The following is a 21,482-nucleotide window of genomic DNA, read 5'->3' on the forward strand; positions in this document are numbered from 1 at the left end:
GTTCATGTTAACTAATAAGAAATATCTAAATTACACATAGAGTTTTCTAGTGGCTAGTTCATCTACAACTTCTTTTCATAGTACTTACTAGGTTTTAAATTACTGATCATGAAGTGTCTTCATTTAGATGACAAACAGCAAAACATTTTGAATTTAAGTACACGACTGGAATTTAAAGTTTGATTTTTCTACTAAGCTGATTTGCCTCCCAGTGAGATTATTTAAGATACCACAGCAAAGTAATATCATAGTAGGGTAGGACCTCAGGATTCCTTTTCACTTCAAAGCTTTTTACTCTCAAACCTCCAGTTTTTACACTATGTTGATATATATGACCCATACATGAGAGGTGAATGCTGTAATGTACAGGTCAAATCTATATTTAAATTTATACTGTATGTAAAGACAGTCCCAATACAGCAATGATAGTATTATCAACATTAAAACAATTTCATTGGTAGCTAATTTAGAATGTATTAGGACCTTAAATTTTTCCCATACCTTCATTGACCAGTTTTTCCATTAATTCAAAATTGGATAACCCATGAAGGATCTCATCTATGTGTGTACATACTAATGAAGCATTCTTAAGTTACTTTTGGCATAAAAATTAATGTTTATCTGTATAACTTGCCCATTAATATCCCCAAGCATAGCAATGTATATAGTCAAAATAGATGCTAAAATTAATATTCAACTTCTTATATATATGACTACAAGATATAATATTAAATCAGAGTCTGATGCAAAAGACATTTTTTAGTAAAAATAAGGGAATCTACAAAAATTGCACATGAAATCAACCTCATTAGAAGATGTAATTTTTATATAGGCATGGATATGCCACTGGTTAGATTTGGGTCTTCAAACATAAATTATACATAAATAAGAGCTGATGGCAATTAATATTGTGCTAGTCTTATGTCATGATAAAAGCATTAGAAAATAATAACACTGTTTAAGATATAAAGTATGTAAGCATGTAACTGTTATTAAATACTATTCTTGGGATTCAACTTTACCCTAGTAATTTTCTTCAACCTAATAGGATTTCATGGACAATTCAAACAATGACTATTTGCAAAGGATAAGGTCAGGACTAACATTTTTCCTCAACTGCATATTATAATCACTATGCTATATTTGGTAAAAATTTATTTATTATCAAAGAAGGCATTCCTTTATAGTTATAAGAATCTAAGTGTCAATGTTTCTTTTATATGGTATAAATATATATCTGCCTTAGTTCTAAAAAAACTTTTTTATTAGCACTTCAAGGACAAAACCCAAATATTATGATACATTTACACAGCACTGAGTATATCATGCATAACCTAAGTGTGTATAAAATATCAGCAACTGTATATTCAAAGAAAACTTACCAGACAGTTGTTTCCACTTGACTGTCATTGAGCTGCCGATTGTCCAGTTGGGCAAAAAGTGGAAAAAGCACTTGAATCCCTCCAATTGAATGAATTGCACTATGAATTGAATGTGTTACTATAGCTTTCACATCCTGTGTCCAAAAACAAAATTGTTTATTAAACTTCTATAGCATAATTTTCATCACTATTTCCTTGTTCCAAATATCTTTATAAGAAAATTAAACATAATTTGACATTTCAAAAGCCCTCAATTATATAAATTTTGACACACACACAAAAATAGAAGTATCTTTGCTAATCACTTTTAAATCTAAAGTTGAGAGATCTTTACATTAAAAATATGAAGCTGAAATAAAAAGTTAGTTTAAAATAAGAAATACTATGAATGGATTTAAAGACACTCAGGTATTTTATAGGAGAGTATCATTCTTAAAGCAAGTATATATTTATATCTCTTATATCTGTTCAGTTAATCAATCTATTTTATTTCAAAGGACACAGAATAGGCAAGATAATAAAAATGACACATTTCTTACTACGGAGACAAGGCCAAGTTAAAGTATATTGACACAGAAAAGGTAGAAGACAAAAGCTCCAACTAAGAATGGGAAAACCAAAAGAGAAAAAAAAAAAACCAAAACAGTAATTGCAGATTTATAGATGAGTGATGTTTGAAAAATAAAATTAAAGTACTATCAACTGATGAAAAGAACATGAAAACTAAGCTACTATTCACCTACCTGGAGCATTAAAGCATGTGGGGAATGTACAAAAATCGATGCATTTTCCTTTGGTGATGATTCTAGGCAGAGCTGAGCATCAGTGGCCTTAGCATTGTATGTAAAGGCAATACTACTTGCAAGTTTCCCATCATACAGAACTTGTTTGTGATGTTCTGCCAAATGAATATCGCTCTCGGATTTAAACTTGAAGGTACTCTGAAAAAAATAAAACTAAAATAAACACTCTTTTTTAAAGTAACATAGTAAAACTCTAAAGTTTTAAAGTAGACAAACATTTACAATGATAAACAGTTTATTATATGCCTTTGACTTTATTTTATTTTGAGTATTTTGAAATATAAGACTTAAGTAATTGGGTTACTTTGACATTTAGCTCCAGATTTCTCAGATGAACTGAAGTGTATTGACGTACCTTGTAATACTTCTCCTTCAGTAGCTTTTTCTATATTTTATTTATTTATTTATTTTTATTTCAGCATATTAAGGGGGTATAAATGTTTAAGTTATATATATTGCCTTTGCCCCACCTGAGTCAGAACTTCAAGCGTGTCCATCCCCCAGATGGTGTGCACTGCACCCATTAGGTGTGAATATACCTATCCCCTCCTCCCCCCCACCTGCCCAACACCCGATCAATATTACTACTATATGTACACATAAGTGTTAATACCAATTTAACGGTGAGTACATGTGGTACTTGTTTTTCCATTCTTGTGATACTTCACTTAGTAGAATGGGTTCCAGCTCTATCCAGGATAATACAAGAGGTGCTAGATCACCATTGTTTTTTGTGGCTGAGTAGAACTCCATGGTATACATACACTACATTTTATTAATCCACTCGTGTATTGATGAGCATTTGGGTTGTTTCCACATCTTTGCAATTGTGAATTGTGCTGCTATAAACATTCTAGTGCAGATGTATTTTTATAAAATGTCTTATTTTCCTTTGGAAAACTTAATATTGTTAAGATGGTAATAACACACTTGATCTATGGATTCAACACAGTCTATGAAAATCCAGATTTTTGGTATGCTTTGAATGAATAAGTTATATGTATGTGGATTGTAATCACAATAAAGCTGTTAAAAAGTATTTTTTAAACAAAGAAATGAAGCTCTTTTTCTCTTTCTGTTCCTCCTCCCTTCCTGAAAATCCATAAAGCTACCAGGTAGGACTAAGCAAGGGAGGAGCCCATACTAAAGGTAGAGGGGAGAAGTTGCAGCAGTCAACAGGATTGTAGAGCCCTGAGCTGAGTGAGGAGTATATCTATACAGGGGAGCAACATGTCATCAAAGCTCAAAGAGATGAGACGGGTGTCCACCACAGGGCTAGCCAGGCATGGTAGCCAGAGCCTGAGCAGAGTAAGGAAGAGATCGCTGCAAAAGGGACATAGAGCCCAAGCAGAAAATATCTATATTAGAGAGATATATAGCCTTGGGTGTCAAAGATGAGTAGGATGGTGAGGGCAATCACATTGGTGTGGCCTACAAGGAGTAGAGAAAGGGCAATTTCCTGCAGGATGTCAGAGCCTGAGTAGGGTAGAAAGGCATCCCTAGGAGAGCTATACATTTCAGGATGTCAGAATTCTAAGTGATAAGGCATCCACCTGAAAGGAAAAGGAAGAAGGGAGTGGGTTGTGCCCTGACATAAAGTTTGTGAGTATGTGCAAGGTAAGGAGGGTATCCACATACAAGGGCTTCCCTGTGTAGGGAATCAGAATCTGAAAATGATGAGAAGGCCACCTGACCAACAGGAAAGGGCAAACTAGGAGAGCGAGCTGAATCTGAAGTAGTGGGGTTCGGAAAGCATTCACGTGGGGTATGGCTTGGCATGTTGGAGCCTGAGGTAGGTGAGGAGTGTATCCACACAGGAAGGCAGCCAGGCAAGGGAAGGCAGAACACCAGCAGGATAGAGAGACAGCTGCCTTGAACAAGCGTGCATGGACTGTGAGAGTTCTAGAGAGAGGGAAGCATCTGAATAAGACAGCTGTCCAGCAGGAGGTAAAGAAGACTGGGGCTAAAGAAGGATGGGGAGATTATCAGCTCAACAGCCTGGCCCAGTGGAGCTAGAGCTGAGAAAAGGTTAAGAGGGCATCCGTGCAGCCAGCAAAGAATCCCCATACCCGCCTCAGGTGAAGAGGGTATCCATATGGAAAATGAAAGAAAGGTTGAGAAACTGTTCCATTCACTAGACTAAAGATACATTATAATGTAAACCCAGTAAACTGGATATTTTTCCTATAGAGGACGTTAGGAAACATTTAGCAAAATTTTAATGAGGTCTGAGGATCAGATGGTAGAAACACATCAGTATTAACTTCGTGATTTTATGTTATATAATTATGTAGGCTGGGCATCATGGCTCATGCCTGTAATCCTAGCACTTTGGGTGGCCAAGCTGGGAGAATCGCTTGAGCCCAGGAGTTCCAGAGCAGCCTGGGTAACATGGCAAGACTCCATCTCTACAAAAAATTTAAAAATTCATCAGGCATGGTGGCATGCGCCTTTAGTCACAGCTACTCAGGAGACTGATGCAGGGGGATCACTTGAGCCCCAGAACTGGAGGTCGCCCCAGAGTTAGTGAGCTGTGATCGCAGCACTGCACCCCAGCCTGGGAGAGAGTCCCCTCTCAGTATATGACAACTCCACCAATTTAGTTGTTCAGGCTGAAATTCATGGTGTCACTTGCTCCTCCCAATCCTCCCTTACCCCCTTACCCCATATTCACTGTGACAGAAAATCCTACTGGCTCTATCTCCAAAATATATCCAAATGCTAACTTCTTAGAGTTTTATTTTAGATATGCTTTATCAAAAATCCAATCAAGTCCCAGTACGTTCCAATGCTAACAGCCTTGTCTAAATTATTGTCATCTTTCACCTAAATAATTTCAACAGTCTCCTATCTGGCCTCCCTGTTTACACATTTGTACCTATTTAATGTATAAGCAGCTAGAGTGATTCTTTTAAAATTGCCCCAAAGCTTCTGACCCTAATTTTTCTGACCAGAAAGTTTTCCCATCAAAGTACAAAAGGAGTAAAAAATGCAGAAAAATGCTGATCACTTGTTCTATGTTTTGACTACCTTCAAAACCTGCCTGCTTTCTTTTAATCCCCAGAGCCCACAGGTATGTTCTCTGTACTATGTACAGAATTTCTAAGTGATTATTTGTGGGAAAATCCATTTGCTCAGAGTGCAACCCTCTACACAAGTATTGGAAACCCTCCAAAGTGATTTTTAATTTTGGAAGTTGTTTTATATTTTTCTCTTACCAGTGAGGCCTTTATCATAATATGATAAATTATAAAAACTATTATACTATCATTTTCTCAAATGGAAGAGAGAACACAAAGCTAAATTTTGAAATATCTAGCAATGGAGACTTACTGCTTGCCACATGAGGTTATGTGACAATTAGAAAATGTCAGGTGATAATTATGAAATATCAAAACTTTGTTAAAATCTGATTTGCAAGCTTATGTCAAAAAGTCACCTTACATATAAGACTTCATGATCACATTCAATAACCCCAAATGGAGCTCCACAATAAACTTATCTTGTAGTAAATTCTACACAAAGTTATAGTGAGATTTTCTGTATTTTAAAAATTACTTCCAAACTTAATGATTTGTTTAATTGATAAGTGATATCCTCCCTTATTTACTGTTTGCAGAAAATAACCAAATACAGAATATTCACTCACAAGCTACAGTGCTGAAAAACAGGCAGTCCATAGAAAGAAAATTACCTAGCACTCTGATGATAAACAGGTCAAAATCACTTGGGACAGGCTTCACAGAATATATAGTTTGATGACACTAGTTGAAGGGAGAATTAATATAGTCTACCAATTTCAAGGTGTATATGTTGACATGCTACCTACATTAAGCTCAGAATCACAAAGAATATTGTCTGATCATTACAATTAAAGAAAGTATCATATACCTTGAGGCAACAAATATAAATATCATATTACTACATAACACTAAATAATTTAAACTCCATTTGTGATTTAAACAAATATCAAGTAATTATCATATTCTATGCAACTTAAAAATTCCACTATAGTCCTCTACCTCTGCACTCACAGAAAGTGACTTTGCCACCTACTTTACCAAGAAAATTGAAACAATAATAAGAGAATCACTCAGCTTTTTTTTGGTCAAACATAGTCTGATCATTTACATTCTTTTATTCTTCCCTAAATTCTCTTAATTTCTAGAAAAATCTTTTTTTTCCTTTTTTTTTTTTTTTTGGAGACAGAGTCTCACTCTGTTGCCCAGGCTAGAGTGCAGTGGCATCATCATAGCTCACTGCAACCTCAAACCTCTTGGACTCAAGAGATCCTCCTGCCCCAGCCTCCTGAGCAGCGGGGACTATAGAAGCATGCCACCATGCCCGGCTAATTTTTACATTTTTTGTAGAGACAGGATCTTGCTATATTGCTCAGGCTACTCTTAAACTTCTCACCTCAAGTGACCCTACCACCTCAGCCTTCCAAAGTGCTGGGATTACAGGCATGAGCCACTGCACACAGCCAAGCAAAGTTTTTGATTTTTTTTTACCAAAAAATTTTGCTGATGCTTATCATGGTAGTAATTATACTTTTAACATTTACAAAATGAGGAAATGCATATATACCCATGGATTTACAGTCAGCTTCCACTAACAATAAGGGTAGGAACTTTTAAAACTTAATAAAATATTTTTTCACTTAATGTCCAAAATTTAGAGGTATTTTCCCTTAAAAGTTTTGACTTTGACATAGGTACTCTATTGTCTATTAGGATACTAAGATACACTCTGTATCACATGAGTACTTGTATACAGACTAAGGTGACAGGATTATTGCTCATTTTCACTATTGTTATAAAAAAATGTGACAATAAAGATCCATATGACAAATTACTTGAGTTTGCAAAGCTGGTCAGGACAGTGTTTGTTCCTCTCTGAATGGATGAATTATAAAACTGATTATAGTCAGCCCTTTTCCTTTTTGCTGCCAGGAAGCTCCCATCAATTCTAAAATTTCACATTAGCAATCATATTGGATTTATGGTTCATACATCTGTATTTTCTTCATATTCTACCTTTTTTATATTTCATTTCTTCATTTGTCACTCTTTTTGATATCATTCTATTATACCTTGACAAAAGACACTTCAAATATTTTCTGAGGCAAATATTTTAACAAGGCAAACAAGCAGGAAACAAAAGCAGGCTCCATATGAATCCAAAAATGTGAATTACAAAAACATTCTTATGCAAGGTCAACAATGACAGAACCAGGAAAAGACTTAACAAACCAGAAACCAACAAAAAGACCCATGAAAGAAAAAGTAGCTATACAAGCACAAATTGATTCCTGTGGCTAGCAAAACAAATGAAATGATACGGACAGGCCAGGCGCAGTGGCTCACGTCTATCATCCCAGAACTTTGGGATGGCTTGATTCCAGGAGTTTGCAATCAGCCTGGGCAACATAGCTAGACCCTATCTTTACAAAAAATTTTAAAAAAGAATTAGCCTGGCATAGTGGTACAAGCCTGTAGTTCCTGATCATTTATATTCTTTCCTTCTTCCCTAATCCAGGAGGCTAAAACAGGAGGGGCACTTAAACACAGGCGTTCAAGGCTAAAATGAGCTGTAATTATTCCACTGAATTCCAGCATGGGCAACAGAGCAGGGATCCTGTCTCTTACAAAAGCAATCAAATGGACAAAAGATGGTGGTAGCAAGTATTGTTAAACTGATATAAAAATAAGAGCACTATTATTATTCACTATTATTATGGTTATTAAAATCACTGAGAACAGAAAGAGCTTTTAATAAGGGTAAGTTTAAACTTTCTAATATAGAACATAAAAACAGAAATACCAATGCAAAAACACAAAGGCAAAGGAAGGAATATTTTTAATTTTTAGTACTCCTTTTTCGTAACACAATCTTCACATTAATTATTTAAACACTGAGTTCAATTTGAAAAAAATAGCACTTCTGTACAAGACGTACTCCTTCAGAATTATAAACACTTTGACTACTTTGTATAATTCTCTCTCAGCTTCAAATAGTTTAGGATATCACAATTCCCAATGTGATTTAAATAAAACCCTTATATATCCCCCTAGAGGTGTACTGCACATTAAAAACTAATTCATATACATACATAATATATCTTGCCTAAATAAGTCTTTGTTTGAAAGTTTAAAAAAGCAAGAAGAATATGATAAACCACATTAAATAATTGGTTTTGTTAAATTAGAATACTCAGTACTCACTACTCTACCTACCTCCTCACTTATTGCAAAAGTAGCTAAAATTGAATGATTTCAGTCACACATAATATTTTATACTAGTTTCTTTCCAAAACTCTATTCTTTCCAAGTTACTTCTGATGTTAACAAGAAGTTATTTCGTATGTTCATTATATAATTTACATATTTCAAAATTTGGGATTTCAAATACCAGATTAAACAATCTAGATTTATAAGATTATTTCAGAATTGATAATGAAAGTCATGCCATTAACAGTAGAGAAAATTCTGAAGAATAAATAAAGTTTATGAAGGGAACATAGTTAAGAGAAAAAGCACCTTTGAAACAAAAAGAAACACTTAATAAAAACTGTGTTCTAAACAACAGAGATAACTCTTAAACCATATATTACATCACATTTTACATCTAAAACTTTCCATAGAATTTATAATAAGATAGTTACTACTACCTTATATCCAGGTCCTAACTGATGAATTGCAAATATCTGTGCTGGGTTGAGTGCTTCACTGAACACATACACGGCACCAAGTTGACCACAGAATACCCTATTTGCATCAGCAGTTTCTGATGATCCAAGAAAGCACTTGTCATAGCTCTATTTTAGAAAAGCCATAAAAAAAATCAAATGCATTATTCTTAATGACAAAATACTTAAGGATATCTGTTTTCATTATCATTAAGATCTTAAAACATAACAATAGTAACAGAAGAAAGCACCAATTAAGATTTTAATACTTAAATAATAAATGATCAGTTACATGTTTTATATTTATGTTTAAGCAAACAATGGCCCACTACTCAATCTTCAGACTTAATTACTTTCTAAATTTTATAGTTAAAGGCAAAAGAGCTTATAATCTTAGATTCTTAGATAATTTATTTACAAAAGTAAAACTAATTTGAAAACTCAAATGATTTATAATTGTCCATATTTAGCGAGATTCAACTGAATCAAGGGAACAACTATCCAAAATTTAACCACAAACACATAGGATCTCATTTTTAAAATGCTATTTCATTTTTCCATTATGGATTCATTACTCTATTTCTACATACTAAGTCAAAGACACACAAAAAAATCAGTTCCTTCTCTTGTATGAGTAGGCATTATACAGAATCAAATTAACAATGATCACTGGACTCTGCTGCTTAAAGCAGATAGATGGTACAGTGCTCTTCACATGGAGAATTCAGCACTTAAGAAGCCAAGTTTAACAAGACCCTTCCTGCCTCTACTTCTTACATTCCAACCATCCACACCAGTGAAAGCAGTCACTGCTCAGTTCCCTCTATCCCCACAAGCTGTTCTAAACCTTAGTACTAAGTCCATACATTTATGGAATTCCTTTGGTGCCTCAATAAAATAACAAAAAAAAAAAAAATTGTGAATAGGGTACAAAGACAGAAAATTTGTCCCCATTAAATACTCGATCTTTAATTAAACGTAAAGGAACTTAAAATTTGACTGCACAAATGTGTATGTGTTATTGTCCAGGATTCTCTACTTCTTCAAGCACTATTACAAATAATTCAAAAGTCTTTTCAAATTACAAATAATTCAGAAGTCTTTTCTTTTCAATATACTGTCTTATGTGCTAATGACAGTCAACAAGGGTACTGGGATTTCTTCCACTTGATAATAAAGAGACTGTCCTCTATGAAGGGTAGATAAAAAGCAGGATTTCATCTGTGTATTCTAATTCTGACAAAATCATTCTCTTAAATATTTAATGACTGTAGTTCAACTATGAGTTCCTACGGCAGAAAAAGCAACTCTTCCTATAAAGGGACACATAGAAAAATACTTTAAACTTTGTGAGCCACATGTGGTTTCTGTTGCACATTCTTCTTTGATTCTGTTTGTGTCTTTAAAAAATAAAAACAATAGACTTTCAAAAATGTAAAAATCAAGATTCTTAGCTCTCAGCTCATTCAAAATCAGAAATAGGTGGAGGGTCAGAATTGCCTCATAGGGTATAGTCCACCGACTCCTAATCTAAGGACAAACTATGGACTATGCACACAATGCTAGGTAAAAGAATACAATACAGGAAGAGCCAATCCTTGTCCTTCAGGAGATTAAAGTTTAGAGAAATACAAACAAAACTGAGTGTGAATTTTGTTAAAAAGAGGCAAGTTATTATAAAACCGGGTATACTGGAAGGGTTGTACATTATTGGGCTTGGAGGCACTTTGGGCATTAAAATACTCTTTTACTTTGGCTTTAATAGGTCAGGATGGAGACAAAGGAAGAGCCCAAAATAGAAAAACAAGAGCCCGCGAGGTTTTAGCTCAAGATGTCATCTACTTAGAATCCTAATGTGTCATCTCCTCTACTGCTAACATGCCGGTGGAAACTATTATAATATCATCTCTTTGTTGTAATTGCAATAAGTCATTTAAGTGATCTTCCTGCTTCTGTAGTCATTTCCCTTCAAAATATTCCCAATACTGCAGGCAGACTGATAATTTTGAAAATATAAGCAGACATCACTTGTCTGCTCAAAACCTTCCAAGTATTTTTAAGTGAGGTAAGATGGAAAAGCCCAGGCTTTATGTTTGCTTATGAGGCATTATATGATTTCACCCTCTACTATCTGCTTAACATCATCTTTTAACATTATTCTGCCCCTCCTTCTGTTACAGATAATTTGACTGCCTTGCTATTCCTTGAACTTTCCAATTTGCTTCAAAGCCTTTGTACTCACTGTTTCCACTGAATGGAATATTCCCCCAAATATCCACGTGGCTTGCTTACTCAACTTTTCTCATTAAAATCAGGTCTGGACAATCTGGCTTCTGCCTTACCTACACCTATACTTTCTATATCCCTACTTTATTTTCTCCATAGCATATATCACTATGTGCTTAATAATAGTGACTATATGTTATACCAAATCATTCTGCTTAAGGTCTTCCTTCCACATCTAAATAACAGATAAGACACATTTTTTAGTGCTTGAGATTCTGGAAAAAAAATACTGCATTGATGTTTTTTGACCTAAAATACTTAAAACTTTGGCCAAGTAATTTTCCTGTTTTTGTATTACTAATTATGTGTTTTAGTAATTCTATTATACTAAATTTAAGACTGAAAGACTCACTTTAAAAAAAAAACTTTCAAAGTTTATAAATTTTACCAAACTATTTTATTCAATTAATGTTATAGTGATAGACCATACTCTCAAAAACATTAAAATACAGATTAAAAAATAAAAAACTTACATCATTTGTATTAACATGCCAAGCCATATCACCATAAGATACCAGTTGTCCATTAACATAACACCGGATTTCACTGTTCCTCCACCGATTGTAAATGTGGACAATGCTGATCATGTACCACTTAAATAAAAAAATTAAAGATATCAATAAGCAATGTTTGGTTATTATTGACTAAAATGCAATTACAATATTCATAAAACCCTATAAGAAAATGCCTGAAGGACTACTAACGATCATCTAATACCACTTCCTCAAGTTTCTCCCTCCAATTGCTCATTTTACAGATGAAAAAAGTGGCATATAAAGAATAAACTTGTCATGGAGACAAAGCTAGAACCGTTTAACCTCTGCTTAACTGCTTATTCCTTCCACTATATCCAGATCCAAAATTGTAGAGATACAATTATACTTGTGTTCCTTTAATAACATTTTTACATTGTGCCAAGCACTACAGACACCCAAGGCTGACCAGACACACAATAGGTCTGGTTCTTCTGGAATTTATGATCTAGAAAAGGGACATACATGACACAATTAAACAAATATAGACTTATAAATCATGATGATTACAGTGGGGGAAAAAATACAGTATAAACTGAGAAAGAATAACATGGGATTCTACTTTGGATCACATGGTCAGGAAAGACCTGTCAAAGAAACAACATTGTAGCATTTATAATAAGATTTAGATGGTTTCAATTCCATAATTTAGATTTACTAAATCTAGTACTAATTATATAATTATAACTTATTGTGTGAATATTCATTAAGAATCAATGAATGTGTTCATATTGAGTTCCCATTTTATAGTTACTGGTGGCAACAAAAAGCATTTTGAGTGTGTATCTCCATGTGAGACCGTGTGAGTTCTGTAACAATTTATGGATCCAACCATTAGTCTTCTTAAGAGTTAATAGACTAAAGCAGGGAATATATAAATATTTTTTCTAAAGTATAGGAAAATACAAATGATTTATAGATATTTGAACAAGAACGCCTTTAGAAGTTAAGGGGGGAAAATTAGTTTATTTTCCCCAAAATAAAAATATAAAATACCAACTTTGTTCTATAGGTTATTTAAATGAGTTATTCAATTACTTCATATATGTTTTTCAAATATAAAGTTACAATAGCAATTCTCAATCACAAAATGTTAGTTATTTCAAGGTGTCTGAAATATTTTGAACAAAATTCAATTTTATTCATTTCTATTTAGAAAATAAAAATGATGCATTGAACAACCCAGAGAAGTCAGCAATAAAAAACAATAGTGTTCCTCAATTATAAATAAATGTCAAATCAAACAATTTAAATGCATAAAACACGTGTGCTTTTTAAAGCTGTTTCATTCTAGGTAATCTTTAATTTACTGCAAATTGAGTCTTTCGCCTGATCAGAAGGCAACATATGTTAGCTCTGATTCAAATCAAAAGAGAAAAATCTTTACTGTATTCATTTAACAACTGTTCCTAAATATTATGAAATTATCAAGAAGCCATTAAGAAAGCTTCAAATAAATTTAAGAAAAATCCTATAGAATTTTACAGATATAAAAATTAAAATTTATGTGTACTACTTTCACTGAGCTTGAAAATATTTAAGCAGAATGCTACCTAAATAATACAGAAGATATAATCTTTTATTTTGGAGTAAAATGTTTAGAAACTTCACATTTCTAATGAGAATAAACAAAAATGCTTATATATAGGCAAAGATTTCCTCTCAAAGACAGTTTTAAGATAAATATTAAATTTATTATTATACTGATTGGCAAACCTAATATAGAAAAATACTCATTCAACAAATATTTATTGAGTTTTTACTACTCTAGGTAATTTAGCATACTGGGCAGGATGAACTTGAAATTCATGTAGACATGAACTGGGTTCCCAAGTTACTAATTCTACGATTTTTGGCAAATTATTTAGCATCTTTGAACTTATTTCCAACTCTAAATAATAATGTCTATTTTGTAGAGTGATTGTGAATAGTATAGGTAATAGATAATGTATGAAAACTATGAAGAACAATCCCTAATACATATTTGGCACCCATAAATTTAGTATGTCCTCATGACGAGATTTGTTTCCACCAAAATTGACATTATTTACATCTCAGAGTCATTCAGTCACCAAAAAATTTACCAAGAGCCTACTTTATACCAAGTATCTCGCCCCACCCTCAGATTGTATGTATATAAAGATATATAACATATACACTCTCAAGGAGCTTTCAGTAGAGAAACCAACATGAAAATAATAGAGAATATCTAAAATACAGGAATGGGAGCAATAAAAGCAATGACTAAAAATAGCAAAGAAAGATTAATGGAGAAGGCTACCATAGAATAATTCACTAAAAGAGTAAAATTAAACATAAGACTAAACTTTAAGGATAAAAAGAAATTGTTGAGTAAACAGGACTAAAGAAATACGGACGCCAAGCAGAGGAATCTTAATATGGTACAGTACAGAGGCTTGACAAAACTTTTCTCAGTGTTTAGAAACAGACAAAGACAAGATTGCAAAGAGATTTGTAGGGCACCTTTAGGACTTAGCCTTTGATTTTGCATAATGTGGTATCATTAAAGAATTCTGAGGAGGAAAGTGAAATGATAGTCTCCATAGTTTAAGAAAATAAACAGCAGCAGTGTGGGGGTGGGATAGTTAGGCAAGTATGGATAAAGATAAACCTGAAAACCACTGCAGAGATTTAGATAAAATACCTAACAGCTTAAATTAAAACAAAGGCATTGGTAATTTAAAAAGAAGGACATAGGGATTAACTAACAGAACTGATAGGAAGTGCTGATATAGAAAGGGGGAGTCTAAGATGGTGTCCAATTTTTCACTTAGGTGGTAGTACCACTAACTTAAGATCATTAATACAGGAAGATGATTAGGTTTGGAATTATCAAAGAGTTTGATTTTGGTCATAACACTAATATATGATAAAATTAAATGAATGAATAAATGAATGTATGGATGAATGAATGAATTTATCTCAGCTAAAGCCACAGTACTTACTTATAGGAAAACACTTTTTGTTCTCTTTCTTTGGTATATCAAAATGTAATCTACAGTAATAGACACAAGTGAGTTTTTGAATGTTTCAAACGAGCCCAACTTTTGACTTGTTATTTTTTGACTAAATGAAATGAAGATAAACTTGGAAACTATGTATGTATACTATACTATGTTTAGTGAGGTATGCATTTAATTTAAGACACAAAATTCAGATTTATAAAAGAAGGACACAGCTAGGAACAAGGAAATAAAAGATCCATATTAAGAATTCATGAGGAATATATTGTAACTTCAAGATATGGAAATAAATTTAAGATTAAAAAACAGCATGATATTTATACAAGTATCGACAGTAGCTAAAATGTATTGAGAATTTACTATATATTAGATCATATGTTAATGGTTTATATCCATTTTCACAAGGTCAAACAGGTGGTAAGTGGTGCAGCTGGGAAAGCAAAAGTTTCAATTTAAAGCTTTCTTTTTGAAAGGCCAGTAAACACCCCTTAGAATCACTGTATATTGAGAGGTATTACAAATGGGAATGTGTTTTCATAAGGAAACACTGAAAGGATAAAAAAGAAAAAGTGAGAACAAGTAAATTAAATTACTTTTTATTGGTCAATGATGATTTCATTTGGTTATAACTTCTAATTTTTCTTATTTATACTCTTTAAACCACTGTTTCCTAAAATTCTCTGATAATAAAAATCACCTGGAACATTTGTTAAAAACCCATATTCCTAACATGAAAATTGTAATTCTGTATTTCTAGCCAGTTCTATTGAAATTCAAAGTAATTTGGCACATTTGGCAAAGTACCTTGGTCTTATCTCAATTCTAATAAATCAGAATTTCTAGAGGAAAGGCAACAGCATTTGTATGAAAATAATTGGGATTTGTATTGAAGAAAAGAATACATCATTCTAATAAAATGTATTTATTTAGAATCATTGTTCTTTAAACTATTTGGTATGTATATATCAATGAATGACTATTAAATTGGTTTTCTTTAATAGAAAAAACTATTACTACCCCTTAAATATAAAGCAAAGATTTTTATTAGAATCATGTTAAATTTTCAAAAAATATTTGAAAATTTAATGTTTTCTTCTGTATGTGGCAAAACAGACACAGGATCATAAACAAACAAGAAAACAAACAAAGAAAATGAAATGAAGACATTTCTCCCACCACATGGGGGCTCATCATGCCTCTTATGTTTGTACTATCAATCACAAAAGGTAAAGCAATACTCCTGTTAGTAGGAGCCAGTCTCTCCTAAAAAAAGGTTGACAATCTCACCATTGTATATCCAAGAATCTTGAACCTAGAAGGGGGACCAGGCCTAAACATGAGGGAATAGGAACTCCTACACATCTGTCTTTGTTTTCTTGAGTCTGGACTTTCAGATGGTTTGTTACTCTGACACAAAGATGGAGTCTGGCAAATAGGCAGAAACATCTCTCTAGAAAACCTCAGTTGATCATGAATAAATTATATTTTACAAATCTAGTTATACAGTTACACATTTCTCTGTATTTTATCTTTTAGCTTTAGAGCAGTTTTTAAAATGTGTTTTGAACTGGTCGCTACTATTCTTTGGGATACTAAGTAAAGATATATTTCATGGGCCAAAACACTAAAAATAGAGCAACATCTCTCTCCTTGAAGCAAGCATTACTGAAGCAGCAGAAATCAGCAAAACCTTCAATCAAATTAGCAAAACCTTGAATCGCAGTTAGGTAACTCTTCCTCAAGAAAAGTCTCTCTGCATTATCAAATCTGAAACTGTAACAGAATCTTTATAAAAAGAGCCAATTATTTATAAATCCATAGCACACAAACAAACAAGTCTGAATCTCTAAAAACTGGTTTTAATTAATCCAAATAAGATGAAAGAAAGGGGAAGAAGGACATGAAGACAAGGGGGAGAAATGATCTGGAGAAGAGGAGAGAGGAAGAGGCAAGCTGAAGAGGATGGGCAAAGAAAGCGAAGAAGGAAAGAAGAGAAGATGAGGGAAGAGGAAGAAAAAGAAAAGAAGAAGAAAGAATAGTAATTAAAATAACACTTCTTCAAAGTGTTAATAATTCTTCAGAACTGTAATTAAAGTAACATAAAGCTGACATACAAAAGTTTGCCTTTCGGCCGGGTGCGGTGGCTCACGCCTGTAATCCTAGCACTCTGGGAGGCCGAGGTGGGCGGATCGTTTGAGCTCAGGAGTTCGAGACCAGCCTGAGCAAGAGTGAGACCCCACCTCTACTAAAAATAGAAAGAAATTATATGGACAGCTAAAAATATATATAGAAAAAATTAGCCGGGCATGGTGGCGCATGCCTGTAGTCCCAGCTACTCGGGAGGCTGAGACAGGAGGATCGCTTGAGCTCAGGAGTTTGAGATTGCTGTGAGCTAGGCTGACGCCACGGCACTCACTCTAGCCTGGGCAACAGCGTGAGACTCTGTCTCAAAAAAAAAAAAAAAAAAAAAAAAAAAAAAGTTTGCCTTTCGTAAATATATACAATTTTTATTTGTCAATAAAATCACTTTAATTTGCCTTTAAAAATCTTTCAACTGATAATTGTTAAATAATATAATTGTTAATACTATGTTAATAGATGTACAAAAAATTGAGAAGACACTGCATAATTTCTGTATAATATATATGAAACTTATATATCATATATAAATTAATTATAATTATATATAATTATATCATGAATAAATTATATATAATATATACCAAAATTTTAGAATGAGAATGAAGGTATATAAGAATATATCAGCTACTGGCATTCTAATTAATTGTCTTTTCCATTAAAAAACCAAAAACCTGTAAAAAGATTTTCTCAAAAAGTATAAAATCTCTTTTAATGTTCATGGATAATGCTCTAATTCTCTATGTATAATATGGAAAATAAACTTATTTTTGCAATATATATTATGTGCCAGAACAAAAACAAAGGCTAGTAAGTTTTATATTTCAAATGCATATCACATAGCAACAACCTAAATTATTTGGTCTTTATTGTCCTGACTACCTTTCCTCTTACTGCCACATAGAAAAGTTCTTGGCAGTCTTATCTATCAAAGTAGCACTGACCACACCGCCCATCCCTTCTTCTTTCACTTTATCAATAGCAATGCCTCATATATCTCATTCTACTAGGAAATAAACTGTTCGATATAAGTTAGCTGTCCAGATAAATGTAACTTACTCCTTTATGAACCAAAAAGGTTTTCTGTTGTTAAAGTCATGATATATTCATTTATCCAACATATCTTATTGACAGTCTACCAAATTCAAATACTTTCTCAGGCATGTAAGGGAATACAAATGTGAATCCAAAAAGATCTTCATTTCAAAAGTCACTAAATAATGTACATATAAATGAATAATAAAGGTTCAAAAGAAATAATTGTCATAAGAAATACTGAAATAAAATACTGGAGAAAAATCAAGGAGGAATTCCGTGGAAATGATGTTATATGAAATGGAATATAACAGCAGGGTGGGATTTGAAGACCTAGACCTATGGGGGAGGGGACAAGTAAATGTAATTCATGCCAGACATTGAACACAGGAAAAGGAAAAGATAAAACAGTAAAACAAAGCATCCAAATCATGAGGGACTAGACTAAAAGTTTTGATTTAATCTGTAATTAGTGGGGAAGTAAATGATTGGTTTGAGTGATGGAATAATGATATCAGGAAGACAAGTTACATACTAGTATGTAAAATAGTTTGGAAGAGGAAAAGATAAATAAAACAAAATGAGGAGAAAGCAACATGAAGAATTTAAGCAGCAGGTAAAGAATTTTATAAAAGGAGACATATATTTCAGAGATACAACAAAAAGGACTTTAACATTAAACTGATAAAGTGATCAAAAAATGGGTTTTTGACCCCTGAAAAAAGTTGATTCAAGTCCCAACTATTATAAAGATGGTAAACCTGTTACTCAAAACAGAAGACTTAAGAACATGAGTGGACAGGAGACTGGAAAGAGTAAACCTGATGTTACATATTCTAAGGTTCATGGACAAGAAAGACATCCAGATGGCAACATCTTAGGGGCAGGTGGGAATATAAGTATGAGCTCTGAAGATAATAAGAGCAGAAGGATCCCATGAGATGGAATAAAAATTCCGATACTCCACAAAAGCAGAAATGTTGTCTTGTTTTGTTCACTGTAATATCCCCAGTGCCTATGTCTGGCACTCAGTGTTTATTGAAAGAATGCCATAGAACAAATCAGACCATAAGAGAATGAGAGTGTAAGAGAAATACACTACAAGAGGTCAAAAAACTGATCTTACAGAAGGCAAAAGATAGACAAAAAAGTTAAAAGAAAATGTAGACAAGGATAAAAGAAAATCATTAAGAGTCATAGAAAAACCAGTGGATGAGCCTATCATGGAAGTCATAAAAAGTGAGTTTCAAGAAAATGGGAATGGTGAATTGCGACATTTTCAACAGATACATTTATTTTCACCTACCTTGCGTGGTTGAAAATCATACTTCACACAGTGCTGAAAACCTTTTCCTTTGGACTTCAGTGATGTGACTATTAAACAGTTGCCAACAAAATGAGCAGAGTAACCAACTCCTTTGCTAGTACGAAAACTGTAAAGAAAACTGAAAATATTATAATATCCTTTGATAAAAAGAATTATAAATCTAATACCTATTAAACATTCTTATAAAAATAAAATTTATTTTTCTATAGAGTAGAAGGGGTTTAACATGGACCAAATAAAAACTAAATTAAAACATAAAATGTTTAGATTAGAATAACCAAAAGATAAGAAACTTAAACTAGAAAATAGAAGCTACGGAAGCTTTTAATATTTCAATTTAAAATATCACAAATATGTAAGAACAAATGAATAACAAAAGCCTACCAAGTAGACTACATCTACACTTAATAACCATCTGCAATCAGCAAATACAGAACACATTTACACACAGTTCACGTTTAAAAAATAACTTGCTTTCTAATTCTGCTGTAACTATTGAAAATAGCTTACAAATTAAAAAAAATAACTTAATGAGAGCCAAATTTGATAAATAATGCAGTTGATCAAGGAAAGGAGTACACTTTTAGTTTAAAAAGTAAAGAGATATGACTATGAAGTATAGTTATTTTCTTCTAGAGGCACACTCCTCCTAGCTATGAATTCAATCGCTATGTAGAAAAATTTTAAATGCTTTGAAAAATGAAGGTATCACTGAAATTATACATGATCTCCCTGAATGACCATTCTGAAGTCCAACTTCATTTATGTTTGACAGCTCAGATGCTTATTTAAAACTCCCTCGCATTACAATCTATAATTTAATATTTTGTAATAGAGCAAATAAGGTAGTAGTAGCTCAGAGTTTTCTGCACTCATATTTCTGGGCCAGCCATTGTATAAAAGCACTTTAAATATTATTGTCTCATTAAACCCTATGGGATAGATATTATCACTATCCTCAATTTTATAGTTGAAGACATCAAAGCACAGGATATATAGTAAGTAGAATAGTGAAATCATGACTTAAACTCAGGTAGTCTTATTTCAGAGCATTACAAGCATTAAATTAGTATAAATAAGCATTTACAACGCCTAGCACATATATATGTATACAGTAAGGCAATCAATGAATGTTTGAAGTTCTTATTGATAATATGGTGCACTGTGTATTACTGACATACAAAAATTACCAAGCTTTCAGTCCTTATCAACTCATTCTGCTAGTTGTCTATACCAAATAATTAACCTTATCTGATTATAATTTCTTATATGTTTATTATCAATATTTTAAAAAGTATATGTCAATTATGCTGATAGAACAAAGTCTGTGAAAAGGCAAAGTGAATGAAATCTGATAAGACTGGTTTTTTTCTCTTCTTGATCAGGGACCAGCAATCCTCAAGAAAAATCCTACAACTGATCTACACTGAAGCAGACTAACAGAGAAGGTCTGTAACCTTTGACTCTTAAATTGCAATTGAAAAAAGTTAATAACAGTAAGGCAGGTCACCTAGAATCAACAGCTAAATAAATATATAAATAAATAAATAAAATTGATTTGTATCTTTATAGTTTTAACACATACATATTCTATCTAGTACATTACCTTGATACTATATTTTTACACAACTGAAGTGCTTAAAGACAAAGTCCTAAAATTAAACATATCACTTACCAATAAAGATAAGGCTTATCCTTATCAACGTTAATGTTATTTAATGGATCCATACGAAACCAAGTGTTTAGGGTGAAGCCATTCTGATAAGGCCACTTTGCAATAGGGGGCAACGCAATTGCCTACAAGGCAATGAAAAAAGATATAAAAGTATCAATTAAAGGAAATGTGATAGTAGCTGAAGTCAAATATGGCTTTTCCAGATTAAAAATAATCAACATAAAATATCAGAAAATGATTAACACATATACAAAATAAAAGCTGTTCCGACTAAAATAACATATACACATTATTTGTTGATTATAGAAGCACTAAGTTTTCAAACACTCAGTGAATTAAGGTTCATCTCTATAGTGAGTTTCAGATTATACTCCAAGTGCCCCTCTAGTTTTACCAGTCTACAGTCCCTTATACATATGCCTCAAAATTTCAGTTTTCTGTGGTTTATGCTAGGTTTTCAGTAATAATTCATTTGATTAAAAGAGGTTGGATCTTTAAAGCCAAAAACAATGGTGCTAGAGAATGTTAATGGAATCAATATTGAAGAAATGCAAAGATTAAGAGTGAGTGTTCAAAATGCTTGTAACTTGGAAGCAAAGAAGGAGAAAGCATAAGATTTATTATTCAGAA

At 32.8% G+C, this 21,482-nt stretch overlaps 1 protein-coding gene across 4 annotated transcripts in view; it reads right to left on the reverse strand.

Moving 5' to 3' along the window:
* The window catches only part of NBEA (neurobeachin), a 563,351-nt gene that overhangs the window by 478,098 nt on the left and 63,771 nt on the right, over window positions 1-21,482 (reverse strand). For all 4 annotated transcript variants that reach the window (XM_069467350.1, XM_069467354.1, XM_069467352.1 and 1 more), the window contains exons 5-10: window positions 20,853-20,974; window positions 19,157-19,283; window positions 11,633-11,752; window positions 8,856-9,002; window positions 2,126-2,323; window positions 1,383-1,516 (exon numbers count right to left, since the gene is read on the reverse strand). In XM_069467350.1, coding sequence (XP_069323451.1) covers window positions 1,383-1,516; window positions 2,126-2,323; window positions 8,856-9,002; window positions 11,633-11,752; window positions 19,157-19,283; window positions 20,853-20,974 — 848 coding nt within the window. The remainder of the gene's footprint in view (window positions 1-1,382; window positions 1,517-2,125; window positions 2,324-8,855; window positions 9,003-11,632; window positions 11,753-19,156; window positions 19,284-20,852; window positions 20,975-21,482) is intronic.

This window comes from Eulemur rufifrons, chromosome 4, assembly GCF_041146395.1.
Source record: "Eulemur rufifrons isolate Redbay chromosome 4, OSU_ERuf_1, whole genome shotgun sequence".
NCBI classification, from domain to species: Eukaryota; Metazoa; Chordata; class Mammalia; order Primates; family Lemuridae; genus Eulemur; species Eulemur rufifrons.